Here is a 17,504-nt window from a genome sequence, read left to right on the forward strand (position 1 = left end):
CGCCGCTCCCGCCGCCGGGCTGCGGGCACCCGCCGGCGGCGGCGGCTCCTTTCCGTTCCTTCTGGCGCAGGTGGATCTTGGTGTGCCGCTTCCTCTCGTCGGAGCGGGCGAACTTCCTGCCGCAGAAGTCGCAGGCGAAGGGCTTCTCGCCGGTGTGCGTGCGAATGTGGGTGGTGAGGTGGTCGCTGCGGCTGAAGTTCCGCATGCAGATACGGCACTGGAAGGGCTTGTGGCCCGTGTGGATGCGGATGTGCCGGGTGAGCTCGTCGGAGCGGGAGAAGCGGCGGTCGCAGCCCTCGGCGGGGCACGGGTAGGGCCGCTCGTGGACCGGCGTCTTGCTGGGCCGATTGGGGTACTTGCGGGGCCGCAAGATGGGCCGCAGGGGCAGGTGATGCGGGCTGTAGGCGCCGGCGGGCAGCCGGGCGCCCGCACCCTCGCCCCCGCCGCTGCCGGGAGCGCTGCCGGGCGCGGCGCCCGCCGGGGGCGCCCCCATCGTGAAGTTGCGGATGGTGGAAAGCGGCGTGAGGGGCGGCGGAACGCGGAGCGAGTCGAGGGGGCAGGGGAAGGGCTTGCGGTCGGGGCCGGCGTGCAGCTCCCGCTGGCACTGAGGCGGCGGGAAGAAGCCGCCGTACTCGGGGATCATGGTGAAGAGCCCGCCGTCGGCCGCCGCCGCCTTCGGTGAAGGGTAGGAGGGCGGCGGGGGAAAAGGCAGTGCCCCGCCGCCGGCGGCGGGCAAAAAAGCCGAGGAGGGATCTTGCGGGTACAGGTCACCGCAGCCCGAGTAGGGCGGCGGCGGAGGCGAGTAGAGATGCTCCAGGTCGGCTGGTTGGCCCTGTGCCATGGTGCAGCCGAGGGCCCCGGCCAGCGGGTTGGGGGAGGTGGCGGAGGCGGCGGTGGCCGAGGAGGCGGCGGAGGAGGCGGAGGAGGCGTTGGAGGAGGCGGCGGAGGAGGGCGTGCTGACCCCCTGCAGGATCCCCGCGCTCACGATGTTGATGATGCCCTCGGGGTAGCAACCGGCACCGGGGTACTGCGGGTCGATGGAGAATTTGCCCATGTAGGTGAAGGTCTGGTTGCGGGAAGCCGGAGCGTTGGGCGCGAAGCCGCCACCGTAGGGCAGGTCCAGGGCCCGCTTGTCGCCCATGTCCACGTTGATCATGCCGTCTGGGGGGGCAAGGAGCAGGTCAGCCCTCCGCGCCGCCACCCTCCGGGCGACCGGCACCGGTCCCAGCCACCGCCCGCCCCGGCCCAGCGCGGGGCTGCGGCGCGCACATGTTGCGCTCCGGCTGAATGAGGGCTCCGCGCCGACTGCAACTTTCACCCCCGAGCTGGGTGCGGAGGCAGGGCTGCCGTGAGGTGCGGCGGGGGAGCCCCGAAAAGGTCCCGGCGCCCAGTCCCAGTCCGACCCCCGCCCGCCGCCCCGCGTCTCCGCCGCCCCGCCGCTCTCCGAGGGCGRCCCGGCCCGCACCTGCGAGGGCTCCGCTTACCTCCTGCCACACCGCTCATCTGGTCAAACGGCCCTGCCAGGTCGGCATTGGGGAAGATCGCGACCGAAGTTGGCAGCGCGGCAGAGATGTCATCCGCGGGGTAAATACCCTCGGGGAGCTGGTGCACGAACCCACCGAGGGTCACCGGGATCTTGTCCACCGCCTTGGCGGTCATCATGGGGGCAGCGGGGCGGCCGGGGGAGCGGCGCTCCCGGCCGGCGGTGGGCGCTCGGGGCGGGGAGGGGAGGGAGAGGAGGGGGCGCTTCCCCCTGCCTCCCACTACCGGCGCGGGGGGACCGCGGGGAGCCGGCGCGGCATGTGCGGGCGGGCGGCCGCCCCGTCGCGGCGGTACGGTGCCCGCGGTGCCCCGGGAGCGCCGCGCTCCCGCCGCAGCTCGCGCTGGAGGAYAAGTCTGGCGGTAACTATTTATGGGGGCCCCCTGAATGCCCGGGACGTCACTGCCCATATAAGGACTGAGGAACGGGGCCCGGCGGTCACGTGGGCGCCCGCGTGCGGGATCCGCCGGCCCGCGCCCGCCCCGACCCCCCCTCTCCGCACACCCTCCGCGCCCCGCGGGGGCGGCCCGACCCGCCCCGGCCCCGCTCGGCCCCCGCCGCCGCCCGCCGCGCCGCCCAGGGGGGTATTCCGGTGGCGGGGCCCTTGTCCTAAAAAGGCGAGGATCCGGCCCCGCCCCGCCTGCCCTTTTAGGGCTCGTTCCGGAAAATTTTAAAAACGCTCGGAAAAGCAGAGGAGGTCCCGGGGCCGCCCCGCCAGACCTCACTCACTTTCTCAGCAGCCCGTAACCGCAAACCGGCGGCGGGTCAGAAAACAGCCGCATTCACGGAATACAGCTTCTCCCTTCTTTAAGAAAAATAATTTTWAAAAATAWTTTWTTTTTTTTTTCGGAATTACGGGTGGAAAGAGCCGCCGAACAGAACGACTTGGCGGCGCTGCTTTTTTTTGGAAAGTGTCTGATCTATATATACCGTCGCGAAAACGGAACCGCCTGCTCCGCCGTCGCTGGGTTGTTATTGTATCGACGGGCACATCCCCGAGGACGGGACGGGGAGGGGTGGCGGGGGGACAGGAGTGCCCTCCCGCGCCGCCTCCGTCGGTCCATTCTGACCCCACCGCTCCCACTTTGTTCAGTTCAACCTCTTGCTTCCACAGCTTCCATCCTCAGTARCATTTCCACTCCCGTTTTTGCTTTATTTTGCTATGATCTCCTCGAAGAGGGTATCAAACCAAAGTGCTTAAATTCTGGCTTTTTTTTTTTTTTTTTTCTCCAAACTAAAAATAACCTCCCTTGTGCCTCCCTTCCCAGGAGAAGTCAATCTTTCATACGCTGTTCCCAATCTTAGAGCTTGCAGCCCCTACATCTTCTTGCTGATGAGGGTGTCAGATGTAATTATTTTTGAAAGCTGTATCCCATGTCACTAATCTCATTACTTGGGGATATTTCATCTCGTGGCTGTTTATTACTGCATTTAGGAAAGCAACTCTCACATATGGTCTGTAGCATGCGAGGCCCCATTTCRACAGTCTGCAGTAAAAAAACAACCCATTGACAACCCAGGCAGCAAGACATGGCAACATATGAGAGATACTACAACAGTGCATTCCTGTTCCAAAGCAGCAGGCYAGAGAATACATAGGAAGGCTAAAAACTCTTTGCTTTCAATTTTAACTGCAGATACCAATATTTACAGGTCTAGTACATTGCAGCCGGTGCCACAGAGGAGGAGCATGCTTGGGCATCCCTATGGAGGATGCACTTACCTCTGCCTTGGCTCCCAGGCACTGTCACAGTGGCTCCCAGGGCCCTCTTTATCCATGCCACATGTCACACCACAGCTGAGAAAGGCTCTTTCAGTTCCTCCAGTTCACTGCCTTTGGTGATGCTCTAGGTTCACTCGCAGTCCAGGCACCACAGGGTCCAGACTAGACAGTGGTGTCCCTAGAAAAGTAAAAGTTTTAGGGGCATTTGCTAAGGAATGGTAGGCATAAACCTAGATATTTGCCTTGATGGGTGATCGGGSAAGTGTGCACAGTAATTAGGAAATATGTAACAGTGTTTTTTAACATAGATTTTTGTTACCAGTCCTTTCTAGCACTTAATGTACAGCCAATACAGCTTGACATATGAGATTTAGTTGAAAGCAAGCTTTCAGTGGGATTCTAGATATTTTCGTTTAAAAAACCCATCTCAATTTAAAAGTTAAATTGTGACAGAGAGACAGGTTCTGGGAAATTTGACTGATAAGTAGGAGCAATTGTGTTGTACCTTTCCGTTTCAGCTGAGCTAAATTGGTCTAATCGTTACTATGAAAGAACAAAATATTGGAATCTGTTGTGGAGTGGGGTGAGTTACTTTACATGAATTTGAGAAACAGTAACTAACTGCAGTRTCCTCCTTACTGCAAAACGCTGCAGATGTACCAGTTTTAGGGCTTTCGGATATATTTTGCACCATCTTCTTGTGTTGATTCAAAATACCACATGCACAGTGATGACACTAAATCACAATGCACACAGGAGAAGGGAGTACCAAGGTTTCACACCCCATCTTAATCTTCCATGAATCAACTCTACCTTTGAACTAACTTGGYTAATTTAATGTTCTTCCACTATGGAAAAGGATTCAATGAAAKACCAACACAAATAAAATTTATGTACTTCCTGGCTAACTTCACCTGTGGAATACTACTATAGTTGACTTGGCAGATTAATTTTAAAAGCCTTCTTAAGAATGGAGTAAATTATGCCTGATTTCCAGTCTTTCCATGGACAATCAAAGCACCTGACATCTTTCAATGGGGGCTTTGTCTGAATGGCAGTAGGATCTGGTGTGGGGCAAGATRGAAACCTACTTAATGCTCAGTTTCAGGAAGTTGTTGACAGATAAAAGTCAAATGTTTCTGGGCCCTTTTCAGATATTCTTGCTGGATTGCTTTGCATGTGCCTTTTTGCCTTTGATCCACGTTTGGCTGATTACAGCAGAGTCCAAGGGCTGGACTGTCCAGCTTGGGCTAACACCAATGGCCCTTGCATGCAGATTTCTGTGGTTCCTATAAACCACATTGTTTCATATGACAGACAGATTGTTGGTTCAAATTGCCAAATTCCCATTTACACCAAGAGCCTCGAATATGTTTGACATGTCTTACGGGATATAGCAGTGATTGAGGAGGGTTCAGAGCTGAAAGGCAGAACTTCTCTCCCATTCCCAATTTCTTTGAAACCATACYCCTTTGAATTTACTGTATTTGCTCTTTTAACAAGTTGCTAGCTGACATTGCACTGGGGGTATATTTTCCTGCAGTCATTCTCTACCACCAGTACCTGAGACAGGAACTGTAGAAATAAAATCGTTCCTTGGCTCCATACCTGAGTTGAGAGTGGCTGAGGAAGAAAAGGCAGCTTATCATCCCTAGAGCTGGCAACACATTTAACCAGCTTAGCATCACACATTTGAGTCATCTCTCCAGGGGGTTACTATGCTTTTGCAGCAAAACTCGCCCGACCTCGTGTGCTAACAGCAGCGATGTTAGTAGGCCTGTTTGGGAAACACACACTGCTGCTTCCACTGCATCCCGCTGCTTTTGGGAGGGTTAAGGTGGCCCCAGCTCAGCAGGTGACCTAGGGAATAAGGAACTCATCTGGGAACAGGGAATTGTTTACAGATTGGAGATGAACAATCCTGACAACAGCAAAGAATGTCTGTCCTAAGTCTGGGCCAGATTCTTTTTGAGGTTAGAGGGTTTTTAATGTTTCATGTAAAGGAGAAAATCTTCTCCCCCAAGCTGGATTTCAGAGTTTCCTAAATTTGCCCCTTTTCACTGTGGTTCGAAAGATTTGTCATGTCCTYGCAGGAAGAAATGCTTGTTTACTAATACCTTCTGTTTTGGCCAGGGGTGTCTGCTGGATTCCCAGGCTGCGGGCAAAAGCCACATCCCTTCAGTCTGTCCTGCCTGCCCCTCACAGGCCAGATACAGGCTCTCAAAACCTGGAATCCAGCCAGGGGAACCTGCTGTAAACATGAACTTACAGAAAACAGYTGGCTGACTGCTGGCATGCATGGGGAAGGGGATGGTTAAGGAGCAGAGAAGGCATCCCAGTCTGCTCTTAATTACAGTACCTTGAAACACTCTGTGGTTTTCAGCCCAGGCTGCTTGTTGTCTTAGGRTGAATGCCTGTAAATTTGAAATAAGTAAATTACTTTATTGTGAGGACTTGGCTTAGGATAGCCATAGCAGCATTCTGAAGGGCTATTTAAATGCCTATAACTTTTCCTAATTCGGGCTATAGGAATTAAATAAACCCATGCGGAATGAGCAAACTACTACTTTAAGTCTGTGTGGCTGTGAACAAGTATGTGTGACAGAGAAAACTTCCAGTCAAATAAAAGCAACAASAAACTTGTTTTCTCGAACCTTATTTTCATTATTAAACACGTAGAACATTTCCTGGMTGTTCCCGTACACCGTTTCTAGCATATGTATTAAATCGGTAGTCCTACTTCACTCACCTCMTGAGTTCCCCGCGGAACACCCGAGGGAGCGGATGCTCCGCCGCCGCTGGGAGGRGAGCGGGGAGCGGGGAGCGTGTGCGGGCACCACTGCCCTCTCCTGGGGGAAGATGCTCCCGGGAGCCAGCGAGGACACAGCAGCTGAGCAAAGAGCGATGCGTTGAGCTGAGTTCTGCTGGTGTTTCACCGTATAACAGCACCCCTAAAGGTTTTCATCACAGTCGTGCTACCTATAGAGAGATGACAGCCCGGTTGAATCAGAGATCTCGGCCACGTCTGTTATCCCCTCAATCCCAACTGTGTCGKACACCTACTGCAGTGAAGTGTTGAGAACAAGCCACAGAGGGGCATCCCTGCTGAAAGGCTAAAATATCAGCTCTGCATGGAGCTTTCTGGGGGAACAAAGAAAATTWAAAAAAAAAAATTTAAAAAAAMCCCAAACTAAAACGTTGCTTCTCAACTGTGAAAATTACTGGGATACATATCATCCATGAGGCAACAATCTCAAAATAATTTGTTTTTGAATAGTGATAGTCTGCCTGCAAAGCTTTACTTTCCAGTCCTGTTTTCTGAAACTAGTTTCACTTACCCTTGTATTTCCTGCTCTAATGTGTCTCCTGTGATTTGTGTAAATACTGCCTTGTCCCATGGCTGGGCCTTTAGTCCAGAGAGAAACTAATCAAGCACATCCCTTAATGATGCAAGTGGCTTCTTCCTTGAAGAACTGAAATAAAAGAAGCATAGGAAGAGTCACATTTTCGGTTCTATTGGTTCCATTACCTATTGTTTTAGTGCTTAGTAAGCCTGTCAGAAGAGTTTCTGGACATATTTAGTTTATAGGAAGCAGTGCCTTCAGAACTGGGCATAGCTTTTCATCCTCAGCTGAGGAGTAAAGAAAGGTATGACATCTCTTTCCAGCAAACCAGGAGGTAAAGCAAACCTCTAGCACCCTTTTCCAAGAAGTCTTCTCCTGAAAAGAGATGGAGAAGAGCTCTGTGGGATGTTTCCCAGGAAAACGTTCCATCCCTCCAGGGAAGCTGGAGCCACTCACAGGATTTCTAGATTGCCAAGCACTCATTTGCATTTGCCCTGTTATGTGCCACTTCTAAGAAACCTGTTTCCATTTATATCTCATTTCTTTGTGTTTTGGGCTTAAACCAGTCTAACTTCAGCCTACCCTCAGCTCTGGGTAAGTCAGGCTGGGTTTGGACTTTTCCTTAGTTTTTCTCAGCATTTATTTTCTGCCCCTGAGGGTATGCCTAATGCTCCAGTTTCACCAGAAGACCATCCTGACTGCGAATTCTTCAGAACAAGAGGGTGCATATTTATTTTCAGCAAAGTTACCCAATGGATGGCTTTCTGTCAGGAACTGACTGCAAATTTTATTGGAGCAGAGAATTAAAACAAACAAACAACCCCTTCCCAAGAGATTAAAATAAGCAACATGTTTTGCTTTAAAATTTCTAGGGCCAGATTTTTAAGTGGTGTAAGTTGGCATAAGTTTTCTGATTGTGTAACCCCTACCATCTGAGTGAACAAAAAAATTGGATGTGATTTTATTTACAGTTACATTACTTTTCAAGGCTAAAACTCCAGGTTCTCCTGAGGGTGGGCATGGTCCTTTTCATCCTATATTTGGGCTGCCTCCACCTGTTTTACCAGAGTTTGTTACTATCTTTGATTTGTTTTCTGTGCTGTGATGTATTATCCTTGTTACTTGACCTCCCTTCTCATTCATGTCTCTCTCTACTCTCTGTTGTCCAACCTTTTCAGCTCTTTTCCTTCTTCCCCCTCCTCTCTTTCCTCTTCCTTGGTAGTTCCTTTTCCTTCCYCCCTATCTCAGCAATTGCTGCCAACAGCTATATTTGGAATAGAGTGGGAACAAGCTATTCTTGTGACTTTACTTTGAAATAACTGAGAGGAGCAGATGATTTTCTTTGAACAAATAGAGAAGACATGCTAGTAAAGTCAAAACAACATCATTAGGAAATACCTGCCCAGCAGGTTCATTTTTCCTGACTCTCCGGATAACTTAATCAGCTGGTAGTAGTGGTTTGCTCTGTTTTAGCTTTAAATCCTCCTTTTGTGCATAGTTCCCTTCTCCAGGTTAGTAACCCGAGGTGCTAACAGAGGCCTAGCTCATCACCACAATGTCTGGGCACTCATACATCAAGGGGAATGACTGCCACCTAAAATCTCAGATGCCAAAATTAGACGAACCAGGATATATATTTGTTTAACACCTGAACTCAATGCTGTTGCATCTCCTGGTGTAATCACAGGATACTTTATAGAGTCCCACTCATATGAACTAGCCAGAAATATGCTGGGAGGAACCATTTCCTATCAAGCAATATGATTTCTCTATGTCTTCTCACATTAACTTCTTCTCATCAGCAACTTTCCTCATTTCCCCTGCCATTTAAAGTACTGTGAGCGACACCTTAACAAAGCCAGTGAGAAACAGAGCTACCCAAACAGGGCAGCACAGAATGTATTTCTCCTTATCTCCCATATTTCTATGTTTATACAATTAACTCCCACACTGGCAAATCAAACGAGAAATTAGGCCAAATAAGAAATTCAGCATCATGGCTTAGTATTCTGTGCCTGTGCCATAGGAAGACCAGAGTCTATTTGTCTACTCCCAAGTGAAGCTGGTCCTATTAAAACTCTATTGCTGTAACATGTTTGTGTGTGAAACAGCTTCATGCAGGGGAAAATACATGAAATAACATGCAGAAAAGTGTAAAGATAAGATCTTTCCTTACAAGTTAAACATTCAAAGGAGGGATGGCTACTAAATGTTCAACAAGAAACTATAAGGAAGTAATTCTTCTGCCCATTGATGACTTTCTGGCATTTTTTATAAATGTTCCAGCTAACAGAAATGATCATGCTGACACAGTATTCCAACAGTTCTGTCTGCAATAATTGTTAATAAGCTCAGTTTACCTACAGAATACAATATAAGTCAATACCAGTATCTTAGGCAGGCAAGGCTGACAGAGCTCTAATGCTTTTCTACCAGACCATCTAATATAAAAACAAATCAGTCTTCAAAAAAACAGATGCTTTTTCACGCTCATACTACTTCTACTGCCACCACACTGCAGATCTTGAATGTGCAGTGTAGATCAATAAAAAACAGAGCAAAGGCAAAAATGAATGACCCACGTTAAGAAGTGGCACCTGCTTGCAGTACCAGCAGTAATTCCAAGGAGAGATTGCCAAGTGTCTCTGAGCTTCTGTCTCTGGAGCRCAAGGGAATTTGGTGCATGCCAAATTGGTCCATGCAGACATAACACTATAATAACATTTCCTACTGAATTAAGCACATGTCAAGTGCATGCTCAGTATGAGTTTTTGTAATTTTGCACTGCTGTAGAAAGGACATATATTTTATTTATATGTTCCCAACCTAAGGACAAGAGACAATTGAACTTTGGCATATGTAGAGAGCACAGCTAAAAATGGTGAATACCTTCCCCTATTACCTCTCAACCCCTGTCCCATCCCCACCCTCCTGGCAACTTGCAGCTTTCCTCTCAGTCTCCTTGACTCCACATGCTCAGTGCAACTGAATAACAACTGGAAAGAGCATCTGAAAAATACTCTTTAGGCTAACAGAGCATTAAGGGCACAGACCTGGGCCAGTTTACTGAAGAGGTAGCTAGCCCACAGTTGTACAACCACAAACAAATCTGCATTCTGGCCCAGGGACCAGAAACTGTTTCTCAGGCTCTCATGAGTGCCAGTCTGTCTTTGGTTTTTATTATTGAGCAGAGGCAGATGTGACTAAGACTTGGTTGTACCTAAGCCATAACTAAACCCCACTGGGATGTGTAAAGTATGTTTTTCCCAACCTCTCTTGTCTGGACAAGCTGAAAAAATGAGCATTTTCTGAGTCTTTCTACCACCATTTAGAATAGAGGGAATTTGTGTACCCAGAGTTAGGTTAGAGTCCTTATCTATGGTGTGTGGTGTGCTGGATTCAGCCCTCTTTGCTGCCTAAAAGCAGCTCTGCCCCTTTCTTCCACTTTGTAGGATAGCACCCAAAACCATGATTCAGAGTCACTCTGGGGCCTCTCTGTGTCTTATGATCCAGGCTTTATGCAAAGTGAGCTAGCTGGACTTCTTGTTGTTGGAGGTCAGGGTACCTGCCTGGAGAAGAGCCRAGATCCAGTAGGAAGACAGAGCTTTTGTCCCAATTTCTGCACTCCAGTTGTGCAGGTCGTGAGGAGCTGACAGGCTGTGCATCTGTGCAAGGGTGAATGAGAAAACTCTTAAGTGGTGCATTACAAGTATTGATGTGCAGTTAAAATCACAACCTGCAAGGACTTTCCAGGCTTCCAAGGATAGACAATCATTGCTGCCATACTCCCCACCAAAGGACATGGGAAAAGAAGGTGTGAGGAAAGAGCTGCACCACGCAGATGATGTTTTTTACCTTAACTCACGAGAGATATCAAGGAGCAGGAAGTATTTTCACCCTGGGATGTAAAGTTAGGCTGAATAATTATAGAATCACAGAATCAAAGAATCAGGTTGGAAAAGACCTTGGAGAGGATCAGTCCAACCAATAATCATAACCTATGATCATAACTACGTCAAACTCAGTCCTGTGATTCAGGACAGCACTTGTGCTGGAACACACTAAAAACATAATCTCTGCCATGTGCCCGGACAGCCTGACCAGGGCTGCTATGGACTTTGCAGACTTTCTGATAATTATTGAAACACAATTTAAAGTTGACAACGTGTCTAAAAACACACGCAATGTCAGAGGAGGAATGAAATGTTGCTTCCCCCTCTCTCCCCCAATCTCATTACAGGCTAAGGAAAAATAATATATGGAGAATAATACTTCACCATCTAAAGAGTTTTTCTGGTTTCTAAATCTAGTGAAGAGTCATTGTATATTTTGACAGAAAAATGGATCAAAATAATAAAGTGAATACAAAATTATATTGCTGTCAATAATTTAATTTACACAAAATAGCACTGTGACATGGTAATTGTTATATATGATGCAGCATTCAGTATAATATTTGGAGAATGCATTATAGAAAGTCAACATTTAACTACTAAAATCAACTTACATAATCAAAGCTGTCAGAGAATCTTTACAGTTTTATATTAATTTGAATGTAATTTACTATAGAGGTGTCATTCTTAGAGGTGCTTACAGTAGTTAATGATCTCTGCATTTCCATTATAAAATCCTATTTTCAAAGGTTTATAACTTGGTCTTAAGAAMTCTCAGCCCTCCGGCACATTTTCCCTTTCCTTACAAAAACTATGTTAGACAATTTAAACTTTTCTCTCAGAGAAGATAGTGTGGTTGCTTTCCAAATTCATTCTGAGGATTTGCTAATTTGCTGCTTGCCACCCAGGRATCTCAGAAAAAGAAGGGTTCTTCACAGAAACCATTAGAGTTACATTTTCTTCCATTTTCCTGGTTACCCTTCAGACCATTTTTCTTACTGAAGTGTCTAAGTATCTTSCAATATTGCATCCAAACCTTCTCCATCATTCTTTCCCTCTTTCCTGTTTTGCTGTCATTATGCTTTCTTCCAGGTCCTTCTCCTCTCAGATGTTGACTCTCAGCTCTGTTCTGTATCTTCTCACAGATGTCCACGTTTATGCTGGCAGCTGCAACTTCCACCACATCCATCAGTCACTGGGGCACAGTCTCTCAGTTTCACATCTTGTTTTAAGCTGCAACCCTGATTCCCTTTTCCAGCTCACTAGAAGTTCAACAATTAGTTTTGCTCTCCCTAATATTTCAGGCTTGACTCATATCAGACATTAGCCTTCATCCCATCCAGACCTGCTCTGTTGGTCAGTTGGTGGTTTCCACTTTGCCAGCCACAGGAACTGTGCAGCCCTGAGGCATTRAAGCTGTTTCCCCCTGCCCCAGATTTTCTGCCCAGCAGGTAGGACACTGCAAAGCAATTGTCCACAAACACCTTGTACAGGTCACTTGCTAAACCAGAGTCTGAGAGGCAAATTGTCAACACAAAGCTATTACCCACAGTAAAACTAAAACAAATAATTACCTAACATTGCTCTAGTTTATGGGTCTAGTTTCCCCTACTTCTGCTCAAATTGACTTATTTTTCACCCACGTCACCTAGCTGTCACAGATCCCCTAGCTTTGTGTAACCTCTGTAATTAGAACAGACATGTTTGAGCCAACATGCACAACTGCATCCAAAATCCAAATTGGCGTTACCATGTAAATATTTAGATTTACATTAAAGTAGTTCTGTCACTTGTCCAGGATCTCTTTATTTTCCCTACAAGGAGAAGAGGTTTTTTAAGTATTTGAGATGCTCTATTCTAGCTATTCACTCTTTTTATGGCCATTCTTGTCCATTGCCAATACTTACCCAAAACATTTCCTTCCCTTTTCCACTGTCATTTTTCCTGTTTGAAAAAAAAAAATCAATTTATTATTTTCTTCAGTGATATCACAAATAAGATGGGAATCTCCTCTCCCTTACACACACTGAGAACAGGATTTGTAGTATCAGACAAAAAAAATCTGTTGCTTACCTATCACATTACTGGAGGTGGAAAGAGAAACTATTTCACAGACATCATGTTTTGATGATGGACTTGATTCAAAGAAAATGTGCTCATATTTTGACTGAATGGAACTGGTGACTGACTCAGCAAGATAGCTTAACTTTATAACTAGGGCAGCTAACAATGAGAAAGATAACACTGGGAGTATTCAGTTTCATCTTTCAGATTCATAGTTTAGTGATACAAAGAAACTCTAGAAATCACTTTTATGTTTCCCAGTGGATATCCAGCTGGACACAAGCGGAAGGAGTGTCTGAATAAATTCTATTTTATAGAGTCATTTGACACACTTCAGATTTTTATTCTGGTTTTGGATAAACACCTAAAGACTGACTATAGCATGGACTACTGGCTGAAACCTCTGGATGTTATTTCATCATTCTTTGTGTTGAGAGAATAGAACTGGAAGATAAAACTTTAAAACTGTCAGAAAAGTCAGCAGCTGTATGGATCTCTTCTCCCACAGAATGAATGGGACCTGACAAACACAGGCGCTTAGAGGATAATCTTCCAGACTGGATGATAATTTTTCCATTTTCACTGTCCCTCAGAAGAATCTACCAAACAGGTTTATCCCCATTCAGTATTTTCACTCCTTGAATCTCAATGAAGAGGTTTTCCTCTGATGTAGGTAGTGCTGTTACCAAATGCCCGCTCTCCCGAGGTTGACACCCACTTCATTCAAGTATTCCTAGTGCAGCAGGGATGTTAGTGGCTACTGGCTTGCAGCCARCATCCCACACATTTCCTCCACAGCAAAAATGCCTTAATTCTGACCCACTGCCTTTCAAGTAGATAGTGAAAAAAAATCAGTCACAGAGAGCTTTGCTTTTATCTGTACTTCTCCTTCAGAAAGATCTGAAAAAAACATCAGACGCTGTTCTTTTCTTTTTCAAGGCCCTCGGTCAGCAAGGGTGAGCCCTGGTGCTGCTGTTGGAGCTTGAGCTCCAAAAGAAGCTAAAAGCATTCAGACAGGGGTGCTTCTGCTTTTGGGTAAAGGAGTTTTAAGCAGGGTAAGTGTTGAGGGGGTGGAGCAGTGCCTGCGTTGTGCCAGAGGCTGCATGCAGCACCTCTYCTGCTCAGCAGCTCTCCTGAACACTATTCCTTCTGAAACCATCAGCTATTGTAGGAGCTTGTGTCTCTCAGACAGGGCAGTGAAAACAGATCAGAAGGGACAGTGGGTTTTGGCTCCCAGCTGAAGTTTTCCATCCTCAGCAGAGATAGGAAGAGCACTGCTGACCTTACATGAAGCTGCGGGCAGTGTGAGCCCAGCCAGCATCTGAACTGGGCAAGAGGAACTTGGACTCGCTCTCAAACTGGCCTAGCACAGCCACCAGAGTGCCTTTGAGATGTGACCAATTTTGCAACATGCACACATTCTTAGACCCACAAAAGCCAAACACATACATGGGTTTAAAACCAGTGCATGGAAAATTGGTRTAGTGAAACAAACCTGTCCACTTTATCTCCACTGCATGTAATCCTAGGGGAAAACAAGACAACATTAACAGGTCTTAACTTGCTAATCTGGCCAAGCAGAGGTGAGGAGAGGTACAGTGATGTTCACAGGGGAATGTGGAGCCCAAAATTAYGTGAGGAGAACTGGAATCAGAAAAAAGGGAGAAAAAGGTTGGCAAACCATTGAGTTAGTTTCCAATGGTGCTGTCAGGATGTAGGAAAGATAAACTACTCTCCAAGTTGATATTATGTAGTGAGAAATATCTGAGGGAAGACATTAAGAAATAGATGTAAATCAAAAAGGTATCAGGAAAGAAAGCCCCAAAGACATCTACAATCTGGGAAAAACCACCAAGTGGAAGGCAGATACCCAAATCTTGTGATACAGATAGAAAGCTACTCTGCTTCGTTCAGAAGAACAAGAAAATCTGGATGGCTTGAAATAGAAGAGATAATTAAATKAAAAGAAAGGAAGCAATTAAAGAAATCATTAACGCTGACCTTGCATAAATAAAGTTTCAAAGATTGCACACATGCTAATTTGAGAAGCAGGATGGCTAGAAGTATGGAGACAATTAAAAATATTCACTCCTCTATTCCAGGGATAATGATAGAATCTGTATGGAGACTAGAAGTATTTGGTACTGCTCCAGATTATTATGATCTTGGAAAAATAACATGGAAACTGATGTGGCAATATACTGAATTTAAGGAGAATTGCAAAATGTACAGATGAACTCAAGGAACAAAACTAAAACAGTAAAATGAGCATGGTTAAAATACAAGCTGCAGAAAACTGACAGCAGGAATGATTTCAGAAAAAAAAATAGTATAGGTAAATTGGATAAAACAGAGSGAAAGGCTGGCAGCCATCATTGTCATGACACTTGCATTACATCTCACTTCCAAATGCAGAGTCCAATTTGGGAGAAGGCAAGAAGCAGAATATGCTCTTTATAGGGGGGGAAAAAAGGCTTCTTTCTTTTGTAAGTTCCTGTGTCAGTAGCCATTTTATGGGGCTGCCAATCATGGCAAATCAACTGAAAAGCCAGATCATTTTCTAAAGCATCTACCTTCCTAGAGAAAGATTTTCAAGTTGACTGTGTACAATCCAGCTGCTGCTTTTAATCTTTCCCTGACAACAGTAGTTGTTTTATTACTTTGACAGTCATTTTTTAGCCCATGAATGGTACCACAGTCCTTGTAAATAGGAAAACTCTTTTGATCTACAATTTCATAAGGTTTAGCAATGGACAAAAGATTTTTCCGGTATACTTGATCACACACTTGCTGAAGTTTAGGCCTAGAGCCAATAAAAAAGCACTGAGCTACAATTTTKGAGGTACACAAAAATCCTTTTTGATGAGTAATGACTGCCAGAAAAAGAAACTTATTATAAAATACTGCCTATTAATAGAAAATTAAAAGCCATGTTATTCCTGAAATAATTTTGTTACATTGCCACAATGATTTTGTCAYACTGTTTTAATATAGTGTGATCTAGAGGATAGAAAATATGGATGCAAATAGGCATAAGTGCAAAAAAGGAAAGTGTTTCAAGCTGTCTGTAATAGCTAAGAGAAACTGGGAGAAAACTCAGACAGAGTAGTTTTCCAGCATAATGACTTATTCTCTGCWCTACAAGTAAGAACTGTGTATTTTRTGCAATCTAAAATAAGGTATAAACTCTAAAATCAAATGTTCTCAAATAAGAACAGAAAGCCATTCAACAACCAGAGTGAAAAATTAGTTGAAAAATAAATATCTGTAATTTTTGTTAGCCCAGGCTGCAGTACTTTGAGCACTTACACATATATTAAACTTCTCACACATGTGCRTTCCCTTTTCTTGTCCTATTCACACTGGAACTCATTCTGCTTTTCCTTACATATGAGGAATTAAAACAGAAAGCCTTTCTGATTTTCAAGTGTAAGGACAGCATTTCCAGGAGAGCTATCAATTTAGCAGCAGTCAGCTGAATATGTAGTTACCTGTGGGGAATATTTAGATAAGGTGCTGAGTTGAAGTCTAATTTCTTTGAATTCTTTCCTTCAAAAATTCTAAGACAATTGGCAAAGCCAATTTCTGTAAAGACATTGCTTTCTAAAAATCCACACCAGGCCCAAAATCTAAAGAGTAAAAAGAAGCAATTCTGTTTTTTGTTGGGTGCAGTTAGAAATCAGTCATCTCAAAACTTAGATTGTACAGAAGAAAATTAAGGAGCATTAAAGGATAAACAGGAGTAACACTTCCACTCCCTGCACTGCTAAATTGCTGACATCTATAATATTTCTTAAGTAAGTATATTTCAGTTGACAAAAACATTAGATTTCACATCTTTTGCTAGTCAGCTTCTGTTAATACTCTCTTGAAATTTCCACACAATTCCGCAAAATCACATTTTCTGGCAAAATACCAGTCTGATTCCTACACTCTAGCATTCAAAACACAAATACTTCACCTCACTGTTTTCAGATAAACCACTTAATTTGGTTTCATTAATTTTTTTTGGACAAAACATTGAGATGCCTCTGTGCAATTATTTAAAAAAAACCAAATGCTCCACAGGCAGCTAAGCTGACCCCAGTGTCACCGACCTCCAGAAATCAGCTCTCAGTGCAAGCAGAGATCTTCACTTCTGTTTCTCTAGTTTGCCAGATCTCCAAATAAAAGGCTAAACACTTATAGTTGTATTTTATCCCCACTGTTTTGGAATAATGCACATCTCTGAGCTTTGCATATACAAGATTTTTCTTTCCATTCTTTCCTCCAGATTAGGGAGACTCAGAGGAAAGGATTTGGCCTCTGTTGTTTGTTAATTATGTTAAGAAGTGCCTACAGGACATCCATCTCTTGCATCAGACCATGTTTGGAATTACAACTTTCTCAGCATTTATTCTCAGTCTTGAGTAACTATTATTCCCAGCCATTATCAGTTCTTGGATTTTCCCTTTGAGACCTCAGTCCATTACAGTGGGAAAGACAGACTTACTGCAGGAAACATGGCCACGTGTTTCTGCATCCTTCCTGCCACATCTTGCAAAATGCTTAAGACATTGTGAAGCAAAAAATGAATGAAAATTTGAAAGCACGAGCAGAGCTGTGTTCTGATAATCCATGGAAAATGCAGAAGTGTAGGTGTCATCTTTAAGTGCTGTGAATGAGCAGAGGACTGGCCCCAAGCCCTCCTGAAGGCAGGAGCAGAGCCTCCCAACAGAGTAAGATGCAGGTGTTGACTGCTCCCAACACAGCAATGCTGGGGAGTTTCTGCTGCCCCAGATCAGATCTAACAAGCAGATCATTCATTGCAAGTGCAAGGCAGCAGCTCTACAAACCTGCAAGAACTTTGTGCAAATGGGACTAGTTAAGGTTCAGGGGGCACAGACTACCCCACCAGAACCATTCTGTTGTGTGTAATCATGTTTATGTAACTGATGATC

At 45.5% G+C, this 17,504-nt stretch overlaps 1 protein-coding gene and 1 long non-coding RNA gene across 3 annotated transcripts in view; both read right to left on the minus strand.

Annotated features, from left to right (window-relative positions):
* Nucleotides 1–1,882, minus strand: part of EGR2 (early growth response 2) — a 2,869-nt gene extending 987 nt beyond the window's left edge. Inside the window, exons 1-2 of the mRNA XM_057368411.1 lie at nucleotides 1,485–1,882; nucleotides 4–1,161 (exon numbers count right to left, since the gene is read on the minus strand). Of these exons, the coding sequence (XP_057224394.1) occupies nucleotides 4–1,161; nucleotides 1,485–1,662 (1,336 nt within the window). The 5' untranslated portion in view covers nucleotides 1,663–1,882. The remainder of the gene's footprint in view (nucleotides 1–3; nucleotides 1,162–1,484) is intronic.
* Nucleotides 1,883–6,017: 4,135 nt separating this feature from the next.
* LOC130574896 (uncharacterized) overlaps nucleotides 6,018–17,504 on the minus strand; it is a 74,637-nt gene continuing 63,150 nt past the window's right edge. For both annotated transcript variants that reach the window (XR_008965482.1, XR_008965481.1), the window contains exons 3-5: nucleotides 12,408–12,444; nucleotides 6,602–6,736; nucleotides 6,018–6,242 (exon numbers count right to left, since the gene is read on the minus strand). This is a non-coding gene — a long non-coding RNA (uncharacterized LOC130574896). The remainder of the gene's footprint in view (nucleotides 6,243–6,601; nucleotides 6,737–12,407; nucleotides 12,445–17,504) is intronic.

The sequence above is a fragment of the Malurus melanocephalus genome, unplaced genomic scaffold (genome assembly GCF_030028575.1).
Source record: "Malurus melanocephalus ecotype Western Australia unplaced genomic scaffold, MMel_1.1 scaffold_91, whole genome shotgun sequence".
Lineage (NCBI taxonomy): Eukaryota > Metazoa > Chordata > Aves > Passeriformes > Maluridae > Malurus > Malurus melanocephalus.